This window comes from Polypterus senegalus, chromosome 6 (assembly GCF_016835505.1).
Source record: "Polypterus senegalus isolate Bchr_013 chromosome 6, ASM1683550v1, whole genome shotgun sequence".
NCBI lineage: Eukaryota > Metazoa > Chordata > Cladistia > Polypteriformes > Polypteridae > Polypterus > Polypterus senegalus.
In genome coordinates this window covers 132624223-132641372 of record NC_053159.1, presented here as the reverse complement: position 1 = coordinate 132641372, position 17150 = coordinate 132624223, and the positions used below count along the sequence as shown (strand labels likewise).

General features: G+C 38.2%; 1 protein-coding gene across 3 annotated transcripts in view; it reads right to left on the bottom strand.

Moving 5' to 3' along the window:
• Positions 1–2672: 2672 nt before the first annotated feature.
• The window catches only part of LOC120531633 (solute carrier family 13 member 5-like), a 66717-nt gene continuing 52239 nt past the window's right edge, over positions 2673–17150 (bottom strand). For all 3 annotated transcript variants that reach the window (XM_039757224.1, XM_039757221.1, XM_039757223.1), the window contains exons 12-13: positions 8389–8526; positions 2673–5107 (exon numbers count right to left, since the gene is read on the bottom strand). In XM_039757224.1, the coding sequence (XP_039613158.1) occupies positions 4982–5107; positions 8389–8526 (264 nt within the window). In that variant the 3' untranslated portion in view covers positions 2673–4981. The remainder of the gene's footprint in view (positions 5108–8388; positions 8527–17150) is intronic.

Genomic DNA, 17150 nt, shown 5'->3' with positions numbered 1-17150 from the left:
TTGTCTGTTTATGTTTTATATTAACTTCCTTTTATTTCATTTTATAAAGCACTTTGAGCTACATTGTTTGTATGAAAAGGTACTATATAAATAAATATTGTTGTTCACAAATCTGTTACTATCTATTCATGGTTACTTACTGTATGGAGCCTGTTATGGATCTAAATAAATAAAGGATTTTTCTGGAATCTTCGTGTGGATGGGTCTCTTAGGAACCAAAAATGGTTCCCTTATGGCAGGGGTGTCAAACTCCGGTCCTGGAGGGCCGCGGTGCCTGCAGGTTTTCATTCTAACCATCTTCTTCATTAGTGGCCAGTTTTTGCTGCTAATTTACTTTTTTTACCTTACTTTTAATTAACTTGACTCAGACCCCTTAGTTGTCTCTTTTTCCTTAATTAGCAGCCAAACAATAATGAGGCACAAAATGAGCCGCCACATGAGCAGCTCACCTGTACCCATCACACGATATTTGGAAATAAAGAAAGGTTAGGCTCTCAGTAAGGCTGATCTCTGAGGTCACCAAAACATTTTGATGGAAAACAACAGAAAATCAGCAGTTTTGGAAATGTCTGCTGTGACAGAATGAGAGCAGCAACAAGCTATGGAATTAAATAACGGGTTTAATTAACAGCAAGAATCAACTTCTCATTAAGAACCTGGTTGGAATGAAACTGGTTGGAGTTTGAAGCCCCAATTAACCTGGTCATCTGTTGGCTCGTTTCAAATCTCATTTCTGCTTGGCTGCCATTTAATGATGAAAAGAATCAATTCAGAGGATTGAATCCTTTAAAACAGGGCTATTAAACTGAAGGGAAAAGAAGTGAATTAGCAGTGGAAACATGTCACTGATTAGGGAAAGGGTGAGAATGAGAACCTGCAGCCACTGCAGCCCTCCAGGCCTGGAGTTCGACATCTGTGCCCTGTGGCATCGCTCTGAAGAACCCCTTTATTTTTAAGAGTGTACAGCAGATCTTACAGGCATTTATTTTATGCTGATCAGTAATGTCTTCCGAACGACAATAAGACCACTCGACTTAACTTGATGTGTCGAAATTTGAAAAAAAAAAAAGATAAACACACACTTATGTTATTTTCCAAAATTTTATTTTTATGTTAGATGATTTCTCTTTTTTCTCAAAGTGACAAATGTAATATCATATTTAACATTTTGTTTTCTGTAACATTAAACATCCCTTATTTAAAGAGTTTGCACACTATAATACAATAAATGGAGTGAATCGGGTCAAATGTCCCACTTCTCTAGTTTTCAGTTCATTTGTAGTCAATAACTAACTAACTCCATAGCGGGATGATATCACCTCAGTAATGACTTCTCCTGATGTTCTGCTGGCCCTGATACCAGGCAACCATAACCACACTCACCTGTTTGACCTAAAACTGTACACTTTATAAATTCTTTCCAGTGTTTGAAAAAGACAGTGTCATACATAGTTTACATACAGTATTACATTTTAATCAGATTTAAAATATCTAACATAGACTATATTAGTACAGTAGAATCTCATTGCAACAAGTGTGCAGTACAAACAATGTGTATACCACAGAAGAAAACCTTTCTGATAATTTATTTTTACAAAGATTATTATTATAATTTGAAGGCACACCTATTCATATAGGCACTATATTCTAGTTCTTGTTTTATAATACAGTATTGCACAGGGGAGATGAGCAGGTGACCCAAGGACAGAGGTTGCACTGACATTTTCTAATTTACAGTCAAATTCATTCATGGTGACTGTTTTAAAAAGTAGTCTTACAGTACAGTTGTGTGTATGAAGCCCTGCTGACTTGCCACTGCTAACTACACAATGTGATGAATGGCCACTACACTCCTGTCAGTTACGAGTCTTACAATCTCGACCTTCCCTGTACTTAACACGCTGTGCTTCAGTAGCTCCGATTTAGCACTCCTGTCTATCAAACTTCAACTGCCCTCTTTGTTTAGAAACTGATTGACCATGTTGCCCTAAGACAACACCACTGCCTACAGTTGATCTTTAAGCTTACCTGGTTTCAGAAATTAAAAGAAAACTAAAAAGGTTAAAAATTGATGTAAGGAATTTCCTAAGTAGCAGTTAGATGAGTGTGTCAGTTTGTTTTTATATCATGCGTATGCATTGATGAGTCCTTGCAATTTGTATTTGCAATACATGAATGTAGTGTAGGTGAAGCGAGCGATTTTATTTTAATATCCTAACAAGCTTCAGTGTTTTAGAAAATGTCCACGTGACTCAGTTTTATTTATGTTCTCACTGGGCCTAATTTAATTAAATTTACTGGACTACCCCATCCTGTACACACAAGGGCCCACCTGATAAGCTTTATGCTCAGTTGAGCTTCAGATGAATTAGTTTGTGTGAATTTGATCGATAGCAATTTGAAAAGGTCCAGTAAAACTAATCACTGCAAGGGGCACTTCATAGGCTGGAAGGTGGTGCTGGCCAATCAGTTAAATTGTGAATCACAAAGGAGGGTGGCATGGTGGCACTGTGGTAGCACTGCTGCCCCACAGTAAAGGAGGCCAGGGTTTGCATTTCTTCCCAAGTCTTCGTGGGTTTCCTCTGGGTGCTCTGGTTTCCTCCGACAGTCCCAAAGACATGCATGGAAATTGGTGATCCTAAATTGGTCCGTGTGTGTTCGCCCTGCAATGGACTGGCACCCTGTCAAGGGTATGTGCTTGCCTTGAGCCCTGTGTTACCTGGGATAGGCTCCATCAGACCCCCACGACCCTATTCAGGACTAAGCAGGTTAGCAAATGAATGACTGACGGACATCCTCAACGACACAGATCATTCAAAATGGCTACCAAGAAGAACTTCTCCATACAAAGAGTTCTGGTCTTTAAAACAATCATTTGAGTCATGTAGTTATATTGGGGACTCTGATGGCTTATAAAAAATATCTGGAACAATGTAGGCACTCACTACTTTGAGGGTGGACATTGTAACTGGCCCTGACTAACATGACATAAAGGTGCTCATTTATTCCTTCATAAACCTAAAACCATTCATGCTGTAACCCTCCAGAAGAGATCAGTCTAAACAAAGAAGGATATGATGGCCTCAGAAATGGATGGAGACTTCTGTGCTATGGATTTTAATTGCTGGAGGTCACCACAGCTCTTTAGTCTAGACCACTCATCACCATCCATATTTTTGCTTTATTCACCTGATCCTCCTACAGCTGGTGCTCCACCTTTAAGTCAAAAATGCCAACAAATATGTACAGGTGGAATTTGAAGTAAGTTATTGTGACATGTGCTGCTCTGCTTCAGACTTGACCAGAATATTCTCATGCTGCCATCCTTACAGTAGATAAGAATCAAACAATTCTCCTGCTAGTGACATCCATTAATATTTAAAGCATAAAGAGAAGTAATTCTCCAGTGTAAAATACTGCATTTTATTTTTGGTGTATTAATGTGCACCACTAAAAGATTAAAAAAGGGTAACTACTTGGTGCTACCTGGGGAAACGAGTCAGTTACGATGTGGGTGACATTTTGGACCCAGATATATTGTCTATCATATAGAAATGCGGAAAGCATATTTGGCTTTTGGACTATTTGTGGTTATCCTTATTATAGTGTTTTAAAAATTGTAATAAAAGGGTGTAATGAGAAGTATTTACTTTCACTTGCATGAAGTCTATGCACTGATGACTACCTTTATGGACATGAAGGTGATTAAAGATGCTGTGATCAAGCCCCATACATGAAGCTTTTACACAGAGATAGATTTTTTTCGGACATGGTAGACATAGAATTTATTTTTAAACGTCCAAAGTCACACTCTGCAATACCTCAGCTCCACAGGGTCACATGTTCAGATCCCACTTCTGCCTCACTGTGAGACCCTGAGCAAGTCATTAACCCAGCCTGCTCTCTAGTTACAGTAATACGAATGTGTCAGTTTTATACTATTTTTCATGTAAAGTGCTTTAAGATGGTGCTCACCATAAAAGGCACTAATTATAATAAAGAGCAATTGAGTTTAAAAAATAACCTGAGCCCTTTGCAACCAACTTTGGAGCAGAAGGAGACTAATAGCCACATTGGTTATGACATTTGTGCTTCATCTGCACCATTTAATACCTCATTACTTCACAAAAACCTTGACTGATAGCCCAATTGTGGCTCATGTGCTTTGGCAGCAGACCACCATGGAAGCTCATTTGGTCTCTGTGATCCTGTATACAAATATCAAAAGAAGGTAAAGATGCCCCAAACCCAAGAAAGAATTTTGTGGACAATGAACATTTAAGGCAACAAGCTCATCCTCTTGTAAGATGCACTGAATCACAATGGTTAACAAATTTAAAAAGTATCTGTGACAGTGAAATATTACATAGGATTGAAGATGAAGCTGTCCAGTCCACAACAGACAGATAAAGATTCAATATATTTATAAAATATTTCTCCTCAAACTAGTTCTCATACCTGAGCTATGAAATTGCAAATGGAAAGACCCTATGGAATTGTACCATTTACAGAAGTCAAAATAAAACAACACATATTTATTTATATGTATCCTGATGTGAGTGATGGAACTTTCAGTCTTAAATATAGTCTTCTTCTACCCATGAGATTTGCTACATTATTGCTATGACTAATCTTCTCTTGCCATAATTCACCTGCATTGATTAAATTATAGAAAAAGGGCTAAAAAATATAACAATCCAAACCTACAGTACAATTTCTGACCTACTAATAAAGTTCCATCTGTTTCTTCTTGCCCCGCTCCCCATACGTATAAACTTACACACATACAGGCACACACACACACACTCACACACTCACATGATTTCTTTGGCATTATTGTGCAAAGAGTCAAGTCTCCAGGGTACTCCACTTCACCAAGTTCAAGACACACAGGAGGCAATGAAGGACACCCCATCCATCAACTTGTTCAGAAACTTTTAACAGAGATGGCTCTCGGCTTCCTTACTTTTGGCCCAAAGAATCAGACACCTGTGGCGTTGACCCACGATGGCACTGAGTCTAGATCAAACATTGGACGTCCCCAGCTGTTGATGGCTAAAGTGACACAGGCAATTCCAATGAGGTTCATAACGATTCCAGTTTTTGCCTAGGAAAAGAGTAAAATAAATTTGACTTAGTTAACGTAAAATTATCTGTGCTAGAGTTTACCAAAGCATCTCGTTCAGCTTAAGGTACATCAGTAGGAACATTCACATGTTGCCATCGTCAAAGAGTAAGGAGGTTGCTGAGGTGAAAAAGGGCAACTCATCAGGTTAAATGTTACATTTAGCAGACTGTTATACTGTTTTTGTATGTTTTTTATTGTGGACTTGTTTCTTTCACTTTGTCAAGGTGATAGTCTCATGATAGTCTCAGGTCCTGAGATTGAAGTCACAGCAGCGATAATCACTTTTATGTTATTTGCCTCTCTTGTGAATGCTTGCACCTAGCAGGTGCATTCCCATGCGTGCTTTGGCATGCCACATCACGGTGATCATTCTATACATTTACACCCAGCTGAGAAATGCGGAAGAAACTCCTGGCTTCTCCAGTCCATGATGGACAGTCTGAAAACATCTTCATAAAGTGTTTGTAACTACTATTATATGCATATCGTGTATCTTGTGCATTTAGTTCCTGTGGGTAGTATATTAAAACGTTCTTTGGGTAAAAGTTTTCCAATCATTAGGTACAGGTAGTCGTCAACTTACAACTAAGTTCAGTTCTGATGGACCCGTCGCAAGTCGATCTCGATGTAAGTTGGACGGGTATATGTATTCAAACCTGACTGTGCATATAGTTCTGTATAATAAGTCCCTTAAGTCATTTTGTTTGTTTTGTTTCCTTTTTATCATCATTCTTAGCACATTGTGTGGATTTTCTATCATTTTGTTGTAAATTATTTTTTCATTTTATTGTTTTGTTTCATTATTACTGTTGCTCACATATGGGTGCTTCACATATCCTTTCTTTGTCTGTGTCACGTTACGTCATCAGTGTTCACCTCTCCCAGCATTCTTCGTGTTAACTCTGAGAGAATTGTACTGACAGAGTTTGAGCACTCGTATGTTAACTGTTTTAACATTTCAGCCTCTTAATAATAAACATAAACAAATAAAAGAGTTCAGTGGGGTGTCATTACCCCTTCGTGGCAGTTCATGTCATGAGTCACAATGCAAATCTTTCAGAGGTTAACTGGATTCAAAGCCGAAGCGCAGCAATACAGCACATGCAGTGCGGTGAACATCGGTTACAATGGGATAACTTAAAGTGACTTGCTATCATATTTGCTTTCTTTCCTCCCTCATACCTCTTGATCACCTTCATTTTTGAGTCAAGATCAATTGCCTGTTTTCCTGTAATTGTAAGACAAATGTAACTGAACGTAGTCAAAATGTAATAAAGTAAAACTGAGATGAATGAGTCATATGCTTGTGTGGTGAAAACTGTCATTTGCCTGTGAGACACAGTAACGGTCGTAAGATGCATAGTTCGCAAGTCGACAACTACCGGTATTTTTATGTGCTCTTGTTCTATCGTTTTTTTGTATGAGTTTCTTTTATTTTGTTTTGTTATTTTCTGTCAGGGTCCTCAGCATTTGTTAGTGTTTATGGGGATTGTAGTGGTCTTGGTTTTGATTTTCTTGTATATTTGGTGGCGCTGGTTGTTATATCTGTTTATCACAAATTGGCTTAGTTTTGTTTGTATATTTGTATTCATATCATTTTTGCCACCATTTTGTTTATTTATCAGTGACGCTACTTTGAGCTCCCATTGTTAAGATGGCACCCACGTTGCTACAGGCCTATCCTCTGAGGTAGTGAACCATCAATCAAAGTGCAACGGGATAAAAGAGCACCTCAAAGTTGCTCCGTATCCATGTACTCAGATTCTCTAAAAATTTCTTGCTGTTTCTTTATTTAAATATTCTTTTTGATTCTTCAGTGTGTGAACATCTTTTGACCTTTTTCTGTCTCTCGCTTTGGCTTTTAGTATTTTTGTTCTCCTGGTCTTCATTTTCTCTTTGTTGTTGACCTTGCCTTTTCTCCTAGCTACTTATTAAAATATAATGCTTGTTTCTTTTTAAAGAACAACACTTTTTAGGATTGTACTCTTTAGGAGCTGTTGATTTTAAGGCAGGCACTCAGAAATGATAATGTGGAAGTAAACCCTTATGGGTATTATATTAAAACATTCTCTGGGTTTTTGTTGTTTTTTCATGTGGGGATTCCATTTTACATAAATTGACAAATTTATTCTTGCTCTTGTTTTTTTTTTTATTTAACGTGATGCCATTGGAAAATGCCAAGCCACAATTACTTTGCTAAGACATCACAAAAGTTACAATGTATTTATACGTGGCATTCAGAGTAATCATTATCCCTCTTTGATTATGGTTACGATTCCATTTTATTCATCTCACGGTCTTGACCACTTGCTTTGCCTGAATGTATCTCTGTCCTTTTTGATTATCTCCTGTTTTTTTTCCTAGACATGCCTTGCGTTCCTAGAGCAGACTCTCCAATAAGACCTCTGAAATTGCTTCCTTTACAGAGATAGATAGCACTAAGGTATGCTAGATGCTAACATCACATACTTTAGTGTTTCTTTCAGCTCTCAGTCTCACGGCTACAAGCAAGGAAATTTAGAGGTACATTTTTTAGCTTCTTTTTTGCCAACTGAGTCATTACTATAAAAAATGTAAGACACCTGTAATGGAAGTGTTCTGTGGCACTGGAAAAGCTAAAGCCTCCATCCCTCTAGGCTGTCATAGCTAATGAATTGTGGATTCTTTAGTCTTACACAAAACCAATTTTAGCAAGAGAATTCAGTTATGATGTTCTGGAGATCCTTTTAATAGCAAAAATATATAAGAATTTAATAATGACTGGGACTGCAAGATGAATTACGTCATATTGTTGATGTTCATGTTGTCATGTTAAGGTTTGAAAAGGATATTCCCTACCAAAGTTTAATCCAAAGATGGTCTAAGGCAAAGCGTTAATTAACTTCTATTTGTTGAAAATAGGCAAGTCAGCACAATAGTCAGAAAAGTCTCTTAACACCTGTATAAAGCAGACCTAGAGTGTCCTAAAAGGATTTGGATGTGTTCTTTTGTAAAAATTCTTTATGTTGTTCCCTGTATTAAATTCAGTAAAATGTGCACACATTAAAAAAAAAATAAGTTCGATTTTTGGACCTTCTGTAATTTATAGTTGGTAGTAGGAACTACTCATAAACGACCCCCAAAAATAGTAAAAATTAACTTGAGCCTGAAACGTAATTCAAAGAAATAATAATTTACTTTGGACCTCCAACCCAGCTGTATGGAGAGATTACTGGTGGTGAGTGCATTAGAGAAAGGTATCTAATGATATCTGAACTTACCATATCAGCAACCTGAAGATATCCATAGGAGAACACAATGGCATTGGGTGGTGTCGCAACAGGCAGCATGAATGCGAATGAGGTGCTCAGCGTGCATGGCACCATCACATACAGAGGATTTATGCCAATTGACTTGGACTGAAAAGACAAGATGCCAAGAGTTACACACATATTTTTACATCTGTGCTATCAACTAAGATTTATTTTACAAATGTTTAGACAGTGTTGTACCTACAGTATGTTATCACAGAAACAGAAAAACATAAGGCAGAGGTTTACTAAAAAAGAACTGATCATCAGCATTGTGCTCCAATGGCCCAAGAAACCACTTCATGAAAGTAACATGCTGCATTGAAATGCTGAGGAACAGATGGGAATTCATAGGTTTCCCAGCAGGAAATTTTATGTGATTGCCCTTTGATAAGGTAGCTTCTAATGTGACAATTCATAGAAAACAATTCTGGCCTAGTTGTGCCGTAATTGTGACTTCTCACGGAGACTCTGACCTCTCAACTCTTTCTGGCAGATATTATTAATGTCAGACAGACAGACAGAAATGACTTTCTCGTATCTGGTGTGATGCAAAACACCTTTAATTCTTTAAGTTTGTTTTTTATTTTCCCCCTTAACTGTTTATTTTGTTGACCAAATAATAAATCAGCAATGAGCTTGTGGCTCTCCCAAAACTCTATGTTAATGCACCAAAAGTGGCAAGATAAGACATTAAAGTTATATGTCCATTACATGTTAATGTACTGTAAAGGTGTGTCACAAATGTACACCAGGAGACCACCTTCCTAGCACTAGTGAGGTTAGCAGTTCCACCCTGGGATGAGATGGGGGTGCTGACACTAACAGTATGTTACACCTGTAGCATCGAAAAGCCACCCTAAGAAGATGTCTAGCTCCGCCCGCAATGTTCTGAAAAAACTCTGCCTCTTCCATCACCAATATAAAAAGAAACCAACCAGGAAAGGTGGCATCAGTATTCCACCTGTAATCCAAGAAGGACCGACTTCCGACTCCTTTACTACCACATATTCTGTTGAAAGTCTGACACTGGCCCTACTTTGCTTGTTTTTTTGCCACTATGTGGCTGCTACTTTTGATGTCATTAAAAGGGCCACATTATAGCAGCAACATCACAATCTAAGCTTTGATAAGATAAAAGAATTAGCTTTTGGTAAGAGTAACATTCTGGTGATAACTCTTCTCCTTTATCAATTCGAGGTGAGCTGAAATCATAGCAACAGGATTTGCCTGAATTTCCACTCTGTTTCAATTGTTCTCAGCTTAGATAAAGGTCGGCTACCGAGACCAGATAAAATATCTGTGGCTGGTCTCATTGTAATCAAAAGCAAAATGAAGATCAGCTGGAGAGGAATTACTTTGACATAATTATTGTCGAGTGCTATCTGTTTTGGTGTGTTTGAAAATCTTTTTATTGTTTGTTTTTATTTTACTGTTGTAATTAATTTTTACTTATCTTCCAACTTTTGCTTTGCTGTTGATATGATTTATTCCTGTTTTTTTAGGGATACATTCCCATTGTGGGGTCACCGGTGCACACAATAACGTCATAGATCCATCCATTTTCCAACCCACTATAACCTAACTACAGGGTCACGGGGGTCTGCTGGAGCCAACTTCAGCCAAAACAGGGTGCAAGGCAGGAAACAAACCCTGGGCAGGGTGCCAGCCCACCGCAGAGCACACACACACACACACTAAGGACAATTTAGGAACACCAATGCACCTAACCTGCATTTCTTTGGACTGTGGGAGGAAACTGGAGACACAGGGAGAACATGCAAACTCCATGAAGGGCAAGTGAACCAGGGTCTCCTAACTGTGAAACAGCAGCACTACCCACTGTGCCACTGTGCTGCCCAACGTCATAGATGACACTTTAAAATATAAGTTACAAAACTGGATTTCAAGTTTGTTAATTTGTTGGAAATCAAGAGTATAGATAAGAGGGGAATGCTCCACGTGAGGATGAAGTCTTCAGTGGAGTTCATAGGGAGTCTGTGCTTGGACTCTTAGTTTTTCTAATTTTTATTAATGACTTTGATTCTGATGTAGTTAGTTGACTTATGGAATTCCCAAATGACATTGGAGGAATACAAGATACTAAGGAGGAAGCAAAAACAATTGAAAAAGGTGTGGACAATTCACAAAACTGGAAAAACCACTTAAAAAGGCAGTTTAATGTAGAAATGTGAAAAGTGCTAAACATGAGCAAAAGGAACAGTATGACTACAGTAGACAATGGTGACTTACGGAAAGCTCTAATAGGGCTCTAAGGGTTTACATTAACAAAACATTCTCTTCATCAAAGCAGTATGAAAAAGTAATTAGAATTTCAAATAAAATGGTATAAAAAGTGTTCAACATAAATCATAGGTGGATGAACTGTTAATATTCGGGTTCAGCTCAGACATTATAATGTGGTAGTGAGATTGTATCTGAAGCATCATGTTCTGTTTTGGAAACTGCACTATAATAAAAAAAGATATGGCAGCACTAGGAGCTGCACAGAGGAGGGCATCCAAATGCATCATGGAACAAAAATACTTTTTATACTCTGACAACTAAAGCCAATGCCACATTACGTGCCTTCTAGTGCTGAGGCATGTCAGACTTGCAGACTGCAGTCGCTGATCTTATTGCCGGACCGTGTCTGTTTGAAAGACTGAAAATCGCTGGGTGTCTTTACTTTACCAACTGAGTACCGACTTTCCACCAAAGTCATACTCGCCTCTATTTGTAACAGCCAATGACACGCTGCCTCATAAAGCCAGCATTGTACAAAAGGTTAACTGCTATGGCGAGTTCAGACGTTCTCTCTGCCCTTTTTTTCTTTTCCCATTCTGCTGTTTATGTAAAACACAACACAACAACCTGATGAGCTTCTCTTCTGTTCATGAGTTCCAAAACACATAAGTTCCTTATGCCTCAACCCTGCATTCTATGCAGTGTACTACCACAGGAGCAATGATTGGTTGTCAGTCTCATTCACACAGAACCCACCCATCCAAATAAAGACAAAATCAAACCTGTGTGATTTTATTGGAGCGAGTCATGGATGAATGTTGTGGCGTGAAATTTTGCATATGAGTTGATAAATATTTTGTATGTCTTTATTTGTATTATTCAGTACCCCCACCCTCTTTTAGGACTGAGTCTCTTTGTAATTTCACGACAGGGATGGGGGAAGTGCCTCAAACAAGTTTGGCCAATATTTCTCTGCAGGACTCTCTCAATAAACCCCCAGAGGAAACCAGGCTGCCTAGCTGGCAAGCATCAGCTCAACAAATAGTTTTGGGGGGGGCAGGTGTGAAGGTATTCTGTGTCCCTTTGGCCTGAAGTATGACTGTTTGGAATTGGCTTGTATCAGAAGTCTTTAAGTACCATGACGCCCTATTGGCTCTAGGGGTTGGACAGAAAAACCTATAAATTTGCTTGCTTTGTCCTTCACTCTCTCTCTTACAAACATCTGATGAAAGACCATCTCACACACCATGAACTGAAAAGGACAACACAATGAAGAGCACAGCTTGGTAGCCATATTGAGACAGGCATGCGGCCTGTTCTGAAGAAAGCTGACCACAAATGATGCCTTCACTAGAGACATTTTAAGTAACTAACAAGTCTGTGTGCCACCTGAAACTACACATCACCATTTATCAGGTTGTACTTTGCTTATTGTTATTATTTATGAATATTATAAATAATACATTATTTAACATGTAACTTAACTCCTGCTTGCCTTTTACTACACCTAATTGCCTGAGGTTATAAATGTAGAAGGGAAGGTGGGGAGAAGTTATATGGTACAATACCTTATAAACAGTGGTAAGTCTGGGAGATTTAAGGCATTCTGACAAAGGCTACATATTAATAATACAAAAGGGGAAACTAGACTAATATTTTACTCTACCATGACAAAACAATGAGAGTCACTGGCCATGTCACATTAGGTGGCCAGCTTCTGTTTCCAACTCACTGAAATTATGTAGGCAGTATGGTGTAGTGGTTACGGCTTTGGACGCCAAACCCTGGGGTTGTGGGTTCAAGTCCTGCTACTGACACAGTGTGACCATAAGCAAGTCACTTGACCTGCTTGTGCTTCAGCTGGAAAACCAAAAGAAATGTAAGCAATTGTATTATGAATGTTGTAAGTTTCCTTGGACAAAGGTGTCAGCCAAATAAGTAAATGTAAATGAAGTCTGTGAGTGAAAAGTCACATAATATGACACAGCCTTTAGGGAAATAAATCTCTTTAGTCTTGAGCACATTGCTTTGCTAGAAATAACCGTTAAAAAGCTAACAATGGAAAAGGTATCATCGACATTTCAGAAACTGCTGTCATGTGTCCTTTTTCTTGCAAAAATTACTCTATTTATGATGCATCTTTTTTTTGTTTCTTACTTTATCACAGTTCATTGATTATTCTATTATTTATGTTTTCCTCTTTGAGTGTAAGGTGTTGATAATGCCATTGGCTTCCATGTTAGTTTCAACTATTGTTGGTGCCACTTGTTGTCCTTGGGTGCATGTGGGCACATGTTAGTATGAGAAAATTTGAATTGAAGAGGACAACTGCCTTAGAAGCTAATTTGTGTTTTATAGTAGAAGTCTAATAATCCTGAAGGAGTTATTCTTGAGCAATAATAAATAAGCTATCCAATTTCCAGCTATCTAGCAACACAATTCCTTTACAATTTGACAAATGTTTACGGTGACATTGTTTATGGACCTTTTGCTACTATATGTACCAATAATGAATCTGCATGGTCTCTTTGTGGAATATTTACTATTCCCAATAATAATTATGTGATCAATAGATTATTTTTACTGGTACATCATTTGCAATCCCAGTACAATTTGCTGTTTTTTTCTGCCTTCTATTCTACCCTGAGAATCGATGAATTGCTCAAAGGCTCAAAGTGTGACTTCATAATGCACATGTTGTCTTTAACTTGACTTTAAATCTTTAGGCCCACTTGTCCCAAATCTTCAAGTCTGACTGTTTGGTTTTCTGTACCTGTGACGTTTCTGTATACTAATGTATACATTAGGTTACTTAAAGTATAATTAAAAGACACAGAGAAAAGACGAGAGTCCAACAGAGATGGTAGTTTATCTTGAGTGGTAGATGTGAAAGTCCTACCCTCTTGTCTAAGATGGGCAGAGCTACCTCAGAGTGTGCCCTCCCTTCAGTTTAGTGAATGTAAAAAGAAGCGCCTCCACTTCATCTCCTGATTAAGAAACTACATGTGTATAAAAACCCTTTGTGTGTTGCTAGGATTGAGATTCCTACATGGACAAGAATGGTAAAGTTCATCCTGTTTTGGCACTCACAATCACCTCTCAGTTTGGGAATTTTATTTGGGATTCATATGGTTAGCGATATACAACCTCTCTGGCAAGACAGAAAACATTCTTGTTGGATTTATAGTGAATTGTTCAAGCTGTTCTGTAATTATTTCAAGTGGAACAGGCTCTGAGCAATGTGGTGTTGGCTTTGGCCACTGGGCAGACTGTCATGTTTTGTGAAAATTTCCAAGCATGGAATTTACAATAATTTAGGATAAGGTACAAATATCCATCTCTGTCCAGGTTTTCAGGGTGTGTACCATATGGTAAGCTGCCCAGTAGAAAAGCCACATGATGCATGGAGTTGTGATGCCTAACCTGTAGCTCTATTAAGATGCAAGCCCGAAAATGTTTGGTTTAAGGAAGCCGCTTCTTGTCTAACAGCTGAATCAATTAGTCAAGAAAATTCCACAGGCGGCATGTAAAACATTACTTTTTTGCCAAAACATCTCTTGGACCCAAACGATTAATAATTAATTCAGGAATTTGCTGACCTCATGTAAAACATTTCACAATTGACATTAATAAAAGAACTGCAAAAGTGGTTCCTTTCATCTCTAAATACACCTCAGATACAGTTTATATTCTTAGTGTGCCAACATAACATCAAGCAGCTTTGCCGCCATGTCACCATCTTATTGGGTTACTTATGTAAGTGATAATAAGCCATAGAAGGCACATCAGACGCCGGCATGGGCTTCTAACTCATTGTCTCAATTAGAGAAGTGCAAAGGTCAGTCTCACGCAGTGCAGAAAGAGAGCTAAGTGAAATGACCTGTGAAAAAGAAGGAAGAGACAAGAAGACGAAAATGAACAAGGTGGAGGCATTGGTGCCGGACAGAAAGAGTAAACTGGGGAAAAGAGAAAGCTGGGAAAGGCAGGGAATTAATTTTCTGATGAAAAAATGCTTTATTGACTATTGTCACAGAGGGCTCTTTTTTTGTATGGCAGAGCTGGATTGTTACCATCCTTGATAGAAAGTAGGTACTACAAAAAGTCAAAGAACATTCAGATTTTTAATAATAATAATAATAATAAATTTTATTTGTATTGCACTTTATATTTTAGCAATCTCAAAGTGCTACAGAGTCAAAAATAAGTCTATAAAAATACTTTAACAAAAAGTCTTTCTAAAGAGATGAGTTTTTAGGTTTCATTTAAAAACATCAGTCGACTCTGGGGCTCTCAGGTTATCAGAGAGGGCATTCCAAAGCTTCGGCGCCACAGACGAAAAAGCCCTGCCACCCATGCTGCTGAACTTAGTTCTGGGGACTTGGAGGGTGTTTATGTGTACAGAGCGGAGGGTACGTGAGGAAGTATAAGGAGTGAGAAGTTCATGTAGGTAAAGAGGGGCATGTCCATAAATGCACTGATGGGTTAGAAGGGAGATCTTGTACTCTATTCTGAGCTGGACAGGGAGCCAATGAAGTTTTCAGGATGGGGGTGATGTGATCGTGCTTTCGCAACCTCATCAGGATCCTGGCAGCGCTGTTCTGAATATCCATCCAGCCATTTTCCAACCTGCTGAATCCGAATACAGGGTCACGGGGGTCTGCTGGAGCCAATCCCAGCCAACACAGGGCACAAGGCAGGAACCAATCCTGGGCAGGGTGCCAACCCACCGCAGTGTTCTGAATATACTATTTATAATATAATATACTATTTCTGAATATACTATTTATGAATGAGAGGAAACCATTCAGTTCATCGAGGGTATGTGGCTAGTAAGTTTGTCCTGAAGTCTGTTGACTTATTACTTTAGTTTGAATTTATGCTACGTTTTGTAGGGAGAAGTGCTTTCTGGTTTGCGCCTTGAGTGATGCATTATTCTCGTCATTGCCTTCAAATATCTGTTTCACTATTTAACTGAAATAATTCTTCTGAGCCATCTTTATCAGTATCTTGAAGAATTTTCTAGAGGTGGATGAGGATCTCAAACACTGAAAACGTGTTCAGTTCTTCTAGGCCATCAGAATGCAGTATTCATAGGGACACAACGACTTCTCTGTCTTTTTTGCTTTGTGGTGAACACAACTGAAATAAATTTCAATATGCAGTCTCACTAGCACATTATTTCAAGTATAACACCTCTTGATTCATATTCACACGCTATTTATGACTAGCAGTTTAATTATTTCTGCACATTTCCTGGATGGTGAGAATATTGCTTCAACGTGAACCGTTGAAACCTTTTCAGAGTTTTCTTCTTGTATTAATCGTTACTGTTCCATTTACCTGCATGTAGAACTTTGTACTTTTCTACACTTAGTTTTGTTGTAGTTTATCAAATTTTGAAGTTTGTTAATTCATTCTGATTTTTCGCCTTTGCGATTTCCTAGTAGATTATGACACATTCCTGGTAATAAAATCTGGATTCTAATTTTGGAGTTCCAGTTACACAACTTGTACAGTGACCGTGAGATAAATTAACAACAAGTCACAGCTAAATGTCAGTTGAACTCAACTGAAAATGGTAAGCACATCCAAAAAGAAGCAACAGTTACAGTATAAGGTAGTTCTCCAAAACATACAGTGGTCTGGCAAGTTTTTAATGTCATTTAAGATATTTCATGTGCCAGAAGTAAAATGATTGAGACACTTCATTCAACTTTCTTTTTTTTATCTTTTATTGAATTTATTTAAACATTCCACACGATTAAGTCAAACTTAACAAAGCTAAATTCAAATCAACCCCCAGCCTTGAGAAAGAGAGGAAGGCCAACAGCCAGAGTAAAACTATTGAGAGTAGTAAAGAGAGAAAGGAGTCTTTTTCCCCCAATATAAACGCTTATTCTAAAATATTATTGAGTAGGTCCTGCCAGCTTTTTAAAAAGTTTTGAACAGATCCTGTAAGTGAGAATTTGATTTTTTCCAATTTCAAATAGTATCTAACATCAGTTGCCCACTGCCTTAAAAGAGCTGGTCTAGGATTCTTCCAGTTGAGCAAGATAAGTCTACATGCTAATAGTGAAGTGAAGGCAAATACAGTTTGTTTGTCCTTCTCCACTTCAAGCTCCTCTGTGAGCCCACCAAACACAACTGTTAGTGGATTAGGAGAGATTGTGACACCAAGGCTGTCTGATAGGCATTTACAATTTTCTTTGTCCAGAAAGATGTTAATTTAGTGCACGCCCAAAACGTGTGGCGTAGTGAGGCTGGAGCTCGACTGCAACGTTTGCACTTCGTTCAACTTTCTACCAAGTCCCATGATAATATTTTAAAGTTACACTTTATAAGGTGGAACAGAAATCAGATTTTGGAGCTGGTTAAATTCTGAAACAACACGCATCACTTGTGTTGCTGTGGGAATGGAGATGCCATGAATGTTTTTTCACATTACTTTAACACCTAACTTTGCAAGTTTCCCCTCTACAGAAACA